The sequence below is a fragment of the Mustela lutreola genome, chromosome 7 (assembly GCF_030435805.1).
Source record: "Mustela lutreola isolate mMusLut2 chromosome 7, mMusLut2.pri, whole genome shotgun sequence".
In the NCBI taxonomy this organism is placed as follows: Eukaryota; Metazoa; Chordata; class Mammalia; order Carnivora; family Mustelidae; genus Mustela; species Mustela lutreola.
In genome coordinates, this window is record NC_081296.1 from 70,971,829 (window position 1) to 70,985,516 (window position 13,688).

A 13,688-nucleotide genomic window follows, 5' to 3' on the forward strand; every position below is an offset into this window, starting at 1 on the left:
GGAGAACCCAACTAGATGAGCTTGAGGGCATGGGAGACTGTAATCCACAGGTTTGGGCTCCTAGGATCCAGAGCCAGGAGGTGGAGAGTGGATCTAGAGGGGCAAACTGAAGGTATCTGACACACACAGGAAGTCTAGGATTAAAACTAAATTAGTTCCTTAATACACTTTGCAAATGATGTTCCAGAGATAATGATGTCCCTCAGGCACACTGACACCTCCAAGCAAAACTTTTTACTCACTGTGTTCTCTTTTAAGCATGGAAAGACAACAGAGTTCTGGTGACCCTAAAGTAGCCTTTTGAATTGATTCAGTTAGATGGTGATAAAGATTATTTCCTCTTTTCTCAGATTACCTGTGTCTGGTAATATATACTCTACTCAGCTAACACAGGCTTGGGCTCCTTGCAAAGGGGAAATGAGGAGGAGGGAAGGGTGAAAAGGAAGGCTATGTATAAGGAGGTGGGAGCATCTCAGATGGGAGTGATAGCAGTGAAGAAAGAGTCATGGAAATCTGTGAACCAAGACCCTTGGGCATCTGAACTTAAGTGACTGGTCCCAGCCGTGGCCTGCCTCAGCATGATGGCCAGTGGGGACATTCTTGCTGGCTTTGACTTCTTTGGACCTTCCTAGAGTTTGGAAATTGGAGAACTTTGCTCATATGACTTCATTGTGCTGAGATACTTAGGAAGAGGAGAGATGGGTGAGCCTGGCCCAGGTAAGGTACAGCATAGGTAAAAGGGAGCTCAGATTCTGAAGCTAGGCTGCCTGAGTTTGCTTTCTGTCTATACTCCTTAATAGCTTCCATGACCTTGGGAGAGTTACTTAACTTTTCTGTTTTCCAGTTCCCACCTCTGTAAAATGGAAAAAGTAACAGTAACCACCTCAAGAATTCTAAGGAGGAGTCAGTGAGTTACTCTTTGTAAAGTTCGGAAGAAGAGCCCAGCACATAGAAAGACAGTTAATATGTTCAATCAAACTGCAATAGCTCTACTTGCTGGGCATCTTGGCTCAGGTCCTGCCCACCACGGAGTGTTGAGGGTGGTGGTGTTTTCTTTCCAGTCTGTCAGTGCACATCTGTTTGACGATGCAGGGATAGAGGTTTGTGTGATTTTTTTTTTTTAAGATTTTATTTATTTATTTGAAAGACAGAGATCACAAGTAGGTAGAGAGTCAGGCAGAGAGAGAGGAGGAAGCAGGCTCCTGGCTGAGCAGGGTGCCTGATGCGGGGCTTGATTCCAGGACCTGGGATCATGACCTGAGCCGAAGGCAGAGGCTTGAACCCACTGAGCCACCCAGGTGCCCTGGTTCGTGTGATTTTTATGGAAGAATGGTTAAAGCTGTCTCTGAGAATAGGCCCTTTTCTGAATCTGGAAGCTAAATAATCCCTTGTCCCTATGGAACAAGGGAGAAAAAGTGAGTCTCAAGAGACTCTTCTGATGTCACTAGCGTCCCCTTCCATGGTAGGAGATTACTGAGATTACTGATTACTAGTCCAGGTTGGGTAGGCCTATTCTGACTTGCTCCTCCTTGGCAAGGTTTGATCTGGCCTTTTTTACCATTGCCACAATATTGTTTAGTGTCCCCTGGCTGAATAATTTTCCTCATTGATTAGCAGAAAGTTTTTCCTCAGGCCAGGTTAAGCTCTGGGAATTGATACACATGAGATGTAGTAATTTTTGTAACTTAGTTTTTGGGTGCTTGTCAGGGGGAACCTACAGCCTTTCACCAGAGCGAGAAGTTTCTGCAAAACACATGCTGGCTTGTTCAAGAAGATCCTGATGAGCCTGTTTGGGTGAGGTGTTGAGAATGCACGGAAGCAAGAGACACAATTTTAGGAATGTGACCTTGTGTCAAGACAATTACTAGATGGAAAGCAACTCTCTTCACTAACTGATCTAAAGGGCTATTTGATGTATAGATCTTAGTTACTTGAAAGTGAATCATAATTTATTGAGTTGCACTTCCAGGAATAGGTAAAATCTTGAGAATAAACTATTTTTCAAAACTGTACTATTTGATAGACTTAAATATTTGAGAGAATCTGGGTTTGGCTCTTGATTCAATGCAGGGCCTGGTTCTTGTAGCCTTTACAAGAGAAGTCTAGCATATAGTACTTATTTCTAGCTTTATTAGTAAGATCAATGATATAAAATACTTTTTTTTAAAAGATTTTATTTATTTATTTGACAGACAGAGATCACAAGTAGGCAGAGAGGCAGGCAGAGAGAGAGGAAGGGAAGCAGGCTCCCTGCTGAGTAGAGAGCCCAATGTGGGGCTTAATCCCAGGACCCTGGGATCATGACCTGAGCCAAAAGCAGAGGCTTTAACCCACTGAGCCACCCAGGCACCCCTAAAATATTTTCAAAAGAGAGAAAATATCCATTTAAAATATGCTGTCAGTAATGTATGGGATATTGATGCCAGTATTAGAGGGAGCTGAGTTGGTGAAAACAAACGTCTTATTCTGAGGTTAGTCAGGGAGCCATGAGGTGAGAACCATATGACTGTACTTCTTATTAGTAGCCTCAGATAAAATAGAAGGGAGTGAGATTTCATTAGAGATAAGTGAAAAAAATGTAGTATTCAGACTAAGCTGGACTCTCCCTGGGAATCCTCAAGAAGAAAATGGCCATCTCTCCGTTCTTGAGGACTTCAGCTTAGTCTGACACTTTGGGATGGGTAGCAAGGTCGCCAGAGGGTTGTTCTTGCTTTAAGTCTCAGACATTCATGACCGGAGCTTCATCTGCCCCCATGGAGCCCTGCTTGCTGATCCTCACTCTGTACCTTCTCTTTTTAGCTTAAGCTGCTTACTTCCTAGCACCTGCATCGTGGATTCCCAGAGGGCACTGGCCTTGTCTGTCTTCACCTGTTTGGTGCTCTTGATCCTGGTTCACCACTTTCTGAAAAAGGTTCTTTGGTAAAAAACTAACAAGATGTCTGAAGTCCTTTAAAAACTCCTGCCTGAAGCTCTGGATGAAATGATGAGTGAGGCTTCGCAACTTCCCTTTTTCTCCGTTGACAGCTCCTGGACTGTGTCTTAAACCACTCCCCTGCGCCTGCAAACCCAAGGCTCAGGGAGTGAACTGCAGCAACTTTCTGTGCTCAGATCATCAGGTTCTTATAGCCTCGTGTCTCACTGCTAGGGGGCAGGAGGGGTTAAGTTTCAGAGAAGAGTTTCAGGCTGTTTATTGTCAGGCTTATGTCAAAAATGAGAAAAACCATACTCCTGTTAAATGAAATAATCAAAACAAAGAGGCTTGCGGCTGCATTAAGCTAGTGAATTGGCTTGGTGGTCGTATGTGTCTCCCTTACGTCCCTGATACTCACTAGGCTTTTTTCCCTCTAGTCCTCCAGACTTCTTACATCCATTGCTGTCTTTTATTATTCCTTAGAGTTTAAGGGGAGAATTGACTGTCCAGTGTATACTGAACTGGATTCTATATCAGTCATAGTTCATCTAACTAACTATGGCAGGCTCGTGTCCTTTGCTTGTAGGCTTGGGGTGAGAGAGTAACTTCCAGACTCTCTCTGAGTTCCTCTTTTCTGCCTGTTCTCCAGTGGTTGCACAGAAAATGTTCACACACACACTAAAGAAAGAAATAAAGAAAGAAAAAGAAAGAAAGAAAGAAAGAAAGAAAAAAAAAGAATGATAATTTGGAGAAACAACCAGAGTACAACCTTAATTTTCATACTTCATTTGTTAACAGGATACATTCTGAAAATCAGATTTTATTCACTTCAAGTGAGATGAGTTCACAGTGAGAACAGCTCTGAAATTCAACTCTGACCTATGAAGCTTTTTGTCATTGTTGTTGTTCCTGACACATCCCAATGGAGAACATGCTCTTTTTGTTTTCTTTTCTTTTGAGACCTCTCTTTTAATTTTCTTTCCTTGTCTAATACTTAGATGTGAGGAAAGCAGTTTGTGTATTGATCAAACATGTCTGATACATCAACAGACCATAAGACCGTAAGTAGTTGATCTGTGGCTTAGCCTTTACTTTTGCCCTTGGAGTGGTTGGATATTGGGCAGAGATCCATAGGGGAACATTTTCCTCCTTTTTAAAAATACTTTGGTTAGAGGTGCCTAGGTGGCTTAGTTGATTAAGCGATTAAGCGTCTGCCTTTGGCTCACGTCATGATCTCAGGGTCCTGGGATTGAGCCCTGCCTTGGGCTCCCTGCTCAGCTCTCTGTGTCAAATAAATAAATAAAATATTTTTAAAAATACTTTAATTAGAACAGTCTTAAAAATAAACCTCTTTTAACATTTTTTAAAAAATTTTATTTATTAAACAGAGAGAGAGAGAGTACAAGCAGTAGGAAGAACAGAGAGGGAGGGAGAAGCAAGCTCCCCACTGAGCAGGAAGCCCGATGTGAGACTTGATCCCCAGACCTCAAGATCACGACCCAAGCAGAAGGCATATGCTTAACCAACTGAGCCGCTCAGGCACCCCAGGAATAAACCTTTGTATCACATCTTAACCGGTACGGAAACTTGAGGAAAAAGAAAAGGAAGTCATGTGACTTGTGTCCTCAGCTTGTACTCTTTTAAACTTCATTCTGTGAGAGCTGTGGGGAAGAGGTGGTAGCCAGAGTCTACAGAGCATTTGACCCTCTTCACAGGAATCCGTGTGTTCATCCTCATCCTCTGCCTGCTTCAAACACGGCAGTGCAGTGAGTTTTGGGCATGCAGGATGGGTATTACAATATAGCCCAGGGCCATGTGTTATTAGTTAAAAAGTACATAGGCCCACTATTGATAACAAAGGCATAGAACTAAGATCTGACAATCTCTGCAATTTGCTTCTCTGACAGTTTTCCTCCTTAGAGAAATGTTAAGGTTCTCAGAGGCCCTAGACCACTTATTTTCAAACTGTAGGTTGTGATCCATTGGTGAACTTTGATATCAATTTGTGGATCCAGAAAGAACAAACAAAAAATAAACAAAGAAGGAAAGAAAATAGAATCCACATTGCACACAGTAATAGTAAAGTATTGATTTATGACACTTTTATTTGTATGTGTATATGTATGCCATCTAACCTGTAGACAGTTTTGAAAAACCATATAGACATATGTGGCTCTTTATATATGATTTCTCTGTTTCCCCCTCGTCCCCACTCCATCTCACCTGATTTACTGTTAACATCCTAGGTCAATTCCACCCAGAGTACATGTACTCATGTTTAAAAATCCAACCAGGTAACGGACATCTAGGATTCAGAACTCACATTGCAGTAATGTTCTGATTGGTCCTAGGTATCCTGGAGGGCAGCGTTTTGGGCCTGGGTCTTCAGTTTGTCTTTGGGATCTTTGTCATCAGAATTGATCCTCGATTTCATGTATTTCAGTGGCTGGAGACCAGATCCAGGTATGGGAAACTGAATGTGAGGGCTCTGCTTTTTGAGAATAGCTCTTCTAGACCCCAGAGAAAAGAAATTTGGGATAAACATGAGGAGGTTGTGCTGTGTTTTGTTAATGATGGTAGTAGGAGATCTGGTGGGAGAGGGAAGAGTATACCAGAGTACAACTGAGCATGTATATAGGGGAACTAAACAACTGAGTCCTCTGTCATTTATGAGCAGCTCATAGGGATGAAGGCTGCCTCCATGTGGTCATAGGGAGGCCCACCTCAGTAGTAGCAGCAGGTTCTAATCCTACATGAGATGATCCTGTCTTCCCTTGTGTCCTTCCTGGCTTCACTCTTGTTCACTCTCTCTTTTTTTACTTTCAAAATTTCCTGAATTACACTGTGGCTTTCTCTGATTTTGATATGCCAGCCAAGAATGTCATTTCTTTTTAAATCGTATCTGTTGCTATGGGGGCAGTGAGAGTTCGCGTGGGGGGAGGTATAAAGTAGAGGATGAAAATGTGTATCCAGGGGCACCCAGGGTGGCTCAGTTGGTTAAGCACTGACTTGATTTCAGCTCAGGTCATGATCTCAGGGTCCTGAGATCAATCCCTATGTTGGGCTCTGTGCTCAGCCAGGAGTCTGCTTGGGATTCTTTCCCTCTGCCCCTCCCCCTGCTTGCATGCTCTCTCTCTCTCAAATAAATAAATAAATCTTTAAAAAAAGAAGAAGGAAAATGTGTGTCCAAGAGATGAGCCAGTATATACATCAATTTGATTCTAAGAAGAGAATTTGATCCCATTAGTAAACAGCATCAGTCTCTTGCTCTTTGATTATTATCTTTGGAAATTGGAATGACATAGGGGTTGAGGAGGAAGTCTCAGAAACATCTCCTTGTGCTAGTAGTGACGAGATGATAGATTTTTAATATATTTAAATGTATTCCTGAACTAGCTTGTGTTTAAATATCCACTGAGTATGTATACTGTATCAGCTGCTCTTGGGATGCTGAGAGCCTAATTCAGAGGCCTGAAATGTAGTTCATTCATAGCACACATGGGCACGTTCATCTTACCAGTTGCCCTGTCATTCTCACTACAGACCTTACCAATCATCCCTTTCTTTGGATGTGTCATGTCCATTCTCTGCTACCTGGGCCTTGTAGTGGGTGGTTCAGAACGTGAGTCATTCTCCTATACCAGTCAGGAGGTAGGTCTTCATCTTGTAATCTGTCAAGAGGCATGAAGATGACACTTATTTTGGAAAAATGGATATGTGTAGGATGTAGAGGGGTAAAACCAATGTGAAAAGGCAAACCCTTTCAAGCATGCCTGATTTCAGAAGGTCAGGTCCAGGCCCTATGTAGACTGAGGGGCAGAAAAGATACAAAAAATAGGCTGAACTACTATTTCATAATGAGGTTTAATGTACTTGTTCTAGAAGCCAGGAGTCCTGGTTTCTGGTCCAGGATATGTTTGTAACTTGCTTTGTGGCCTTAGGCTTGTCACTCTACTTTTCTAGGTCTCAATTTCCTTACTAGTAAAATGGAGGAGAGGTTTTGTGGGATATTCTCCCAAGACTCCTGCTAATGTTACTGCTTTAGGTCTTTATATCCCTTTAGGTAACCTGGTTTTTTGTAAATCATTACAGGTACCACTGCCATGGACACCCAGGCTGTGGCAGGAAGCATGCTTATGGGGTTGGTAAGCACCCTAAGGCCTTTTGATCTTCTTTTCTTTGGGGACCACAAGGTGTGGCAGAAAGCCCGTTGAGAAAAGTATGTTTTCTTTTTCCAATAAGTCAAATACCTGAGGACAGTATGGGCAGCCAATCACTGATAAAAGAAAACTTAGAAGCTCAAAGAAAACTCTGCATATTGCTTACTCACTTCTGGGTGAGTAAGTACTTATCTGGGTGTACTTAATTTGGATATCCTTAGACAATGATCCAACTTCTTACACAGGAATGTATGGAAATGTCCTGGTCCAAATCTTCTTCAGGGGCTCTGCAGGATGTTAGCTCTATATTCTGGTTTCTCCCTGTGACCCTTGTTTTCCAGTGTTTTTAAGGAGATAATAGCTTGCCTTGCTCAGGGCTAACACAAAAGACTCTCTCTCATAATACTTGTTTGATACATTTGTCTGTATGGAGTAGGTGCTCAATACATGCAACTGACTGATCAGCTCAATGCTAGGGACAATAGCTTGTCAAACTGACACAGAGTTAGTATTGAGGTCTTTCTCTCCCAAGGCCTTGTGGGTAGATTAACTATTTCTGAAATGTTCTTATGGTACTTCCACACACTTCTACCATAGCACTCTACATTTTGCTGAAATTATGTACTATCAGCTTAGTTTCTTCTGCTAGACTCCTAACAGGAGAAGTTTGCCTTATTCATATTAATATCTCTATCATTAAGTGATAAATAACATTATTTTAGCTCAATACTAGATACGGTTTACATAGTTGAGTCTTCATCATTTTATAACATTTTCACAAACATTATTTTTTAAATTGAAGTATAGTTGACATACAGTGTTACAAAAAGCATGGTTTCTTTTGATTCTGTCATCAGCACAGGGCTTTAATCATCTATTTGCAATTAATTTAATAAGTACTTTTCAAGCAATTAATATGTACTCCATAAGGTCATTCATTAAGTATATGGCTTCAGACACTGAGAACATAAAAAGGAATTGTACCATTTCCCTTCTATAGCATTTTAAAATTTAAACGGATGAGACAAACTCATGTGAAAACAGATGAGAACAATGCCAGCCAGAATAAGAGCAGGTGCCAGAAGAAATGAGGTAAACATTGCGAAGCTCTGAGAGCAGAGCTGGGTGCTGGAGAGGCATGCACACTGAAGGGATGTGTCCTGGGGGATGGGGTGGGCCCTCTGGGGCTGGGGAGTTGCACCCTCTTGAAGCTACCAGCAGTGGAGCTACGGGATGCCCTAGGCCTTGTTGATAATGTAGCAGACATCCTGGTCACCTTTTTTTTGGCTGTGTTGTCCTTCCATCAGTGCTGCCCTGTGCTGGCTAGAAGAATTGGTAGACATACAGTATTAATTCCCCCTTTCCAGGTGAAAGTTGGGCTATCCCTCTAGAGTTCAGTGAGTAGTCCTTGAAGTGTGCATATCCTGACCCATGGTGAGCTAAGGGAGAACATGGATAGTAAAAAGGTGGAGACTAAGTCAAGGCTCCAGAGAGAGTCCTTGGCTCCTGGCCTCCTTTTCCTGGGTTGTCTCTTTCACCCAGGTCATCCGCTCCTGAGAAGTGGAGGGGTAGAGGAAAAAGTGAAGAAGGGTGGTTTCTGTGATAAGGAGGTACTGTATTTATTGTGATTGGAATATAGATATGTTGTAGGTAGAGGTTTGGCAATGGTCCTTAGTGACCAAAAAATTATGGGCTGCTTCTGACAGAAATAAGGAAGACTGAGATAGGATAGAGTTATCTTGATAAGGTGCGCCTGGATGATTCAGTGGATTAAGCATATGCCTTTGGCTCAGGTCAGGATCCCAGGGGATCGAGCTCCCCATCAGTTTCCCTGCTCAGTGGGGAGCCTGCTTCTCCCTCTCCTCCCTGCTCATGCTCTCTCTCTCTATCTCTGTCTCTTTTAAATAAATAAATAAAAATCTTAAAAAAAAAAAGTTGCCTTGATAAAACCATGATGCATTTAGATATTGCAAACATGAACTTGCTTACCAAGTTCTGGGATATTATTAGAATGGAATGTAAGGAGTTTGGAAGTCACGACTCCATCCTAACAACAACTGAAAAACTGAACAGTCTGAAAAGCCAACAATACTTCTTGGATCTACAGGAGAGGTGATGAGACAAGGCAAACCATTGCCCCCAAGATCTCTGGGGGGGACCCAGTTGTAGAGGACATCCCCATACTTTTGTGAGTTTTATCTCCAGTAGCTACACCAGGTTCTCATAGTCATATTGGACAAAAAGCCTAATGCTTTGGCAGGGAAAGGGGAAAAGGAACCATTTGAAACCAGAGCACTCTGTTCTTTGTTATTTAACAAAGACTTTCCGCAGGGGAAACTACTTAACCAGAGCCTAACCTTCTGGGGTATTATCAGGGCCTACCCAACCTGGGAGAAGGGAAATACCTAACTCCAGCCCACTCTAGCCATCCTGTCCCACCTAAGGAAGGAGAAGAAAAAAGAAAAAAGAAGAAACAAAAACTAAGAAACACTTGTGAAGTCTACAGTCTGGATGCGTAGGTCACTAAAAGACTGAGACCTAATCACACCTCTATAGCACACTTCCCCTTCCCCTACCCCTTACTACCACATTACTAAAGGTCTATTTGTAGTAGTTCTTTTATGGAAAAATGCATCATATACATATATATACATATATATACATCATTCCTGGCTATCAAGAAGAAACTACAAGGCACACTAAAAGTCAAAAAACAAACTTGAAGACATCCTGCCTGAAGGGTACGTGGACAAAAGGATGAGACCTGAGACCGATACAAAGCGAAGGTAAAGCAAAGCTTTATTTCGTGCCAAGCATGGAGAACCAAACCGACCCGCCAGGGCCACCTCTTACAGAGAAGGCGACCCCTCTCTGCCTTACAGACTAACATTTATAGAGCAAAGGCCATGTGGTTGAGCCTGGCCACACACAGGTGGCCAATGAGATTGTAACACACAGAGAAAGCTGCACAGTCATGCTAGGTCACACACAGGTGGCCAATTGAATTACAATTCACCCCATAGTAGCTATTTGAACTAGTCGGTCACCTTGGTCAGAATTGGCACCCAAAAGGTGGGGCCCACATTCTTTGGTAGTCAGGGAGATAGTGTGTGCGCTTTACTGATTGGATGTCCCCACCTGGCCTGACACGTCCTGGTATCTGGGCTCTTTTATCAGGGGCTGGTCGGCCAATTTTACCAGTTTCCCAGACCAGTTTCTAAGTGAGTTCCTCTAGGGGGCAGGATCAATCTAAGTTCACTGCATAAACAACAAAATGGCTGTTCTACCGAGGTGGGGCTGCTCCGGCTAAGTAGGCCCTTACACTGCCATCTCTGGATATTGGAATTTTCACACTGGGAATTTTAAACAACTACAATTATTATGTAGAGGGCACTAATGGATAAAGTACAAAGTATGCAAGAACAGATGAGCAATGTAAGCAGAGATATAGGAATCCCAAGGGGGGGGGGGTGAGAAATGCTACAGATCAAAAAACACTATAACAGAAATGAAGAATGCCTTTGATGAGCTTATTAGTAGATGGGACACAGATAAGGAAAGTATTTCTGAGCTTGAAGATATATCAGTAGAAACCTTTAAAACTGAAAGCAAAGGGAACAAAGACTAAAGAAGAAGAAGAAGAAGAAATAGAATATCCAAGAATTTCAGGATAACTACCAAAGATGTAACATACACATTATGGAATACCAGAAAGAATAAAAAGGAATAAATGAAATATTTGAAACAATAATGGCTGAGAATTTTCCTAAATTGATGTCAGACACCAAACCACAGATGCAGAAAGCTCAGAGAACACCAAACAGGATAAATGCCCCCCAGAATTACACCTAGACATATCATTTCAAATCACAGAAAGGCAAAAATTAAAGAAAAAATACTGAAAGAAGCCAGCAGGGGGAAAAAATTATCCTTAAGCTAAAATTACTACTTACAAAACACACAAAAAAGATTTGAGGAACTAGAATGTTTGGTTCTCTAAAGCAAAAGGTATGTGTATTAGTGGGGGATACATGGGTAAATGAAAAGAGTTCTGGGAGATGAGGTTGAAAGATCTTTAAAACCCTTGTATGAAATGCTAGGAATTTAGATTTTGATTGTCAGAATTTTGAACACTGGCATGTTAAAATGTTTTTTCCAAAGATCATTCTGGTAGCCACCTGGATGTCAGGGAGATCAATAACCACATTGCTTAATGGCCCAAGTGAGACATGATGAGAGCTGTTACTAGGTGGTTGTGAGTATGGAGATGCACTAGACCAAGGAGAATCAACAGGATTGGTCACTGCGAGAGAGGAGGGAAGGGTGATGAGGAAGAGAAAGGACTTCTTTCTGGTTTTGGCAAGTGGGTCTAAGGGGTACCATTCATTCACTGTGAAGAACAGGACTAGTTTCAGGAATAGGAGGAAAGAGGAGCAATTATGGCTTAATTCAGTTGGATATGTTGACTTGGAGGTACCTAGGAGACCACCATGTGAAGCTGTTCACAAGCCCACTGGGAGTCTGTGGTTCAGGAGAAAAATCAGAGCTGTACATAGATTTGGAAATTATCATTAAGTGATTTGTTCACTATACAGGTAGATGTTCAGGTGCTAGCTGTTTAATAGTTACTATGCCAAATTAAGAGATGTTACCCTCCTGTGTTTGGAGGTTATAATCAGAACTCTTGAAAAAATAATCCTTTTGATGTACTATTAAAGATGAATTATAAATTGGAGAGATCATGGTCTAGCATAGTTTTGATTCCTATGTTCTTGTGACAGTTCAATGAATGTCATTGTAAGCACAATTTTAAGTAAATGAAAGTGAAAATTGCTAATTTTTGTTAAATGATGAATTGTCTTTACATCACTAAACTTCCCTAAAAATTTAATAAACTATTCTTCCTGCTCATGTCTGCCTTCAAAGCTGCAATTGACTTTTTGCCTAAAGTCACTTACTGAGTGCCATTAGCATTTGGAATCTGAAAGAGATAATGTTTTTGTCCAAGTCATTTATACTAAGTAAGTCTGGAGTGACTGCAGACCAAGATGGACACAGAAGAGGCTCCAGAACGTCCCTTCTCCCATAGATGTGCCGACTGTACACGTGGAGTAATTCCCTCGGAGATGTAAGGACCCATTTTATATTTTTATATTTTAGCCAGAGGCTTCCTTTGAGGTTAAACAATAACCTTGTTGTTTAACCCTTAAACTTTCCCTGCTCCCCTTCCCCCAAGGGACTTACTTAAAAACAAGTCCCAGAAACCAGCTCAAATACAAGGGTGGGTCAGGCCAGGTAGAGACATCTGATCAGTGGGGGGATGCATACTGTCTCCCTAGCTACATACCAAGGAGTATGGGCCCCGCCCTTTGGGAGCCTTTGGGGCACCAATCCTAACCAAGGTGATAGGCTGGGTCAAATGTTTACTATAGGGTAAATTGTAATTCAGTTGGACACCTAGCATCACTGTGCAGCTTTCTCTGTGTGTTACAATTTCATGGCCACCCGTGCATGGCAGGCCCAACCGCATGGCCTTGCCCTTAAAAGCTAGTCCGTAAAGGACAGCGGGGCTGCCCCTCTCTGTAAGAGGCACTGGCCGGTCAGTTTGATTCTTGATGCTTTGCTTGACCTTGGCTTTGTATCAGTCTCGCTCCTTTAATCACAGACCCGTTTGGGGGGCATAACAGGAGAGAAATCCAGAAACTAGTGGCTGACTGACTGCTACATATCATTCAACAGAGAAAATGATGAAGTTTTGGAATATAACTGAGGTCTGGAGCTAACAACCAAGAAAGAATTCTTGAGATGTCTTTGGTGCAAAATGGTGGTTTATTAAAGCACCGGGAAGGACGGAAAGAGCAGCTGTGCCTGGGTTGTGACAGGTGGCTCATTATGTACTATGGGGTTGGGAAAGGTAGGGAAAAAGAGATTTCAAAAGAACTTTCATATGCTAAAGAGGACCTACAAGATAAGGGAGGCCTTGCCATTGCCAAGTTAAGGTTGTTTTTCTGCTCTAGCAAAGCATTAACATTAAGATAGTTGGGAGATTCCTGGAAAAGTGTCACACATTATCTCTCCCAGGAGGAGGGGGGGGGTGAGGGGAGGTTGCAGGGTGTCCGTTTCTGCTTTGTCCTCAGCCATACTACTGTTCCCTCATCAAAAATGCTAAGATCTAATTGGGTAGGGAAATCTGAGGCAGACTTCCCATAAACCACACCTCTGGTACAGTACCATACAATCCAAGGGAACTTCTCCTGTCTTATTCCTGAGAAGGAAAGGGTTTGAATTGCACTCATCTAGTGTCCTAACTTTTAAGGCTCCCTGTCCTGAGCAATGGGCTCCCAAAACACCTAGCTCTGAAAGCCTATAGGGATAGAGTTCCTGAGTCCCAGAGAACTATAGCAAATAAAGAAGCGATTCTTGATAGTACATGACTACTCACTGTGGCTATGCCTCCAGACCTCAATGCAGGAGCTGGCAAAAATGGCCGTTTTTTAGTCTTGCTCCAGGAGGGGTTTAACTATATACTTTACAAGCTGCTGCCTGAGGGTCCAGCTTCTAATTAGCATGTATCTAAGTGTTGACCATCTTCCTGGAGCCAGAACAAGCTGATAGGC

General features: G+C 42.3%; 1 protein-coding gene across 1 annotated transcript in view; it reads left to right on the top strand.

Moving 5' to 3' along the window:
- The window catches only part of LOC131837177 (uncharacterized), a 43,092-nt gene that overhangs the window by 6,572 nt on the left and 22,832 nt on the right, over positions 1–13,688 (top strand). Inside the window, exons 2-3 of the mRNA XM_059183413.1 lie at positions 5,263–5,374; positions 7,004–7,056. Coding sequence (XP_059039396.1) covers positions 5,263–5,374; positions 7,004–7,056 — 165 coding nt within the window. The remainder of the gene's footprint in view (positions 1–5,262; positions 5,375–7,003; positions 7,057–13,688) is intronic.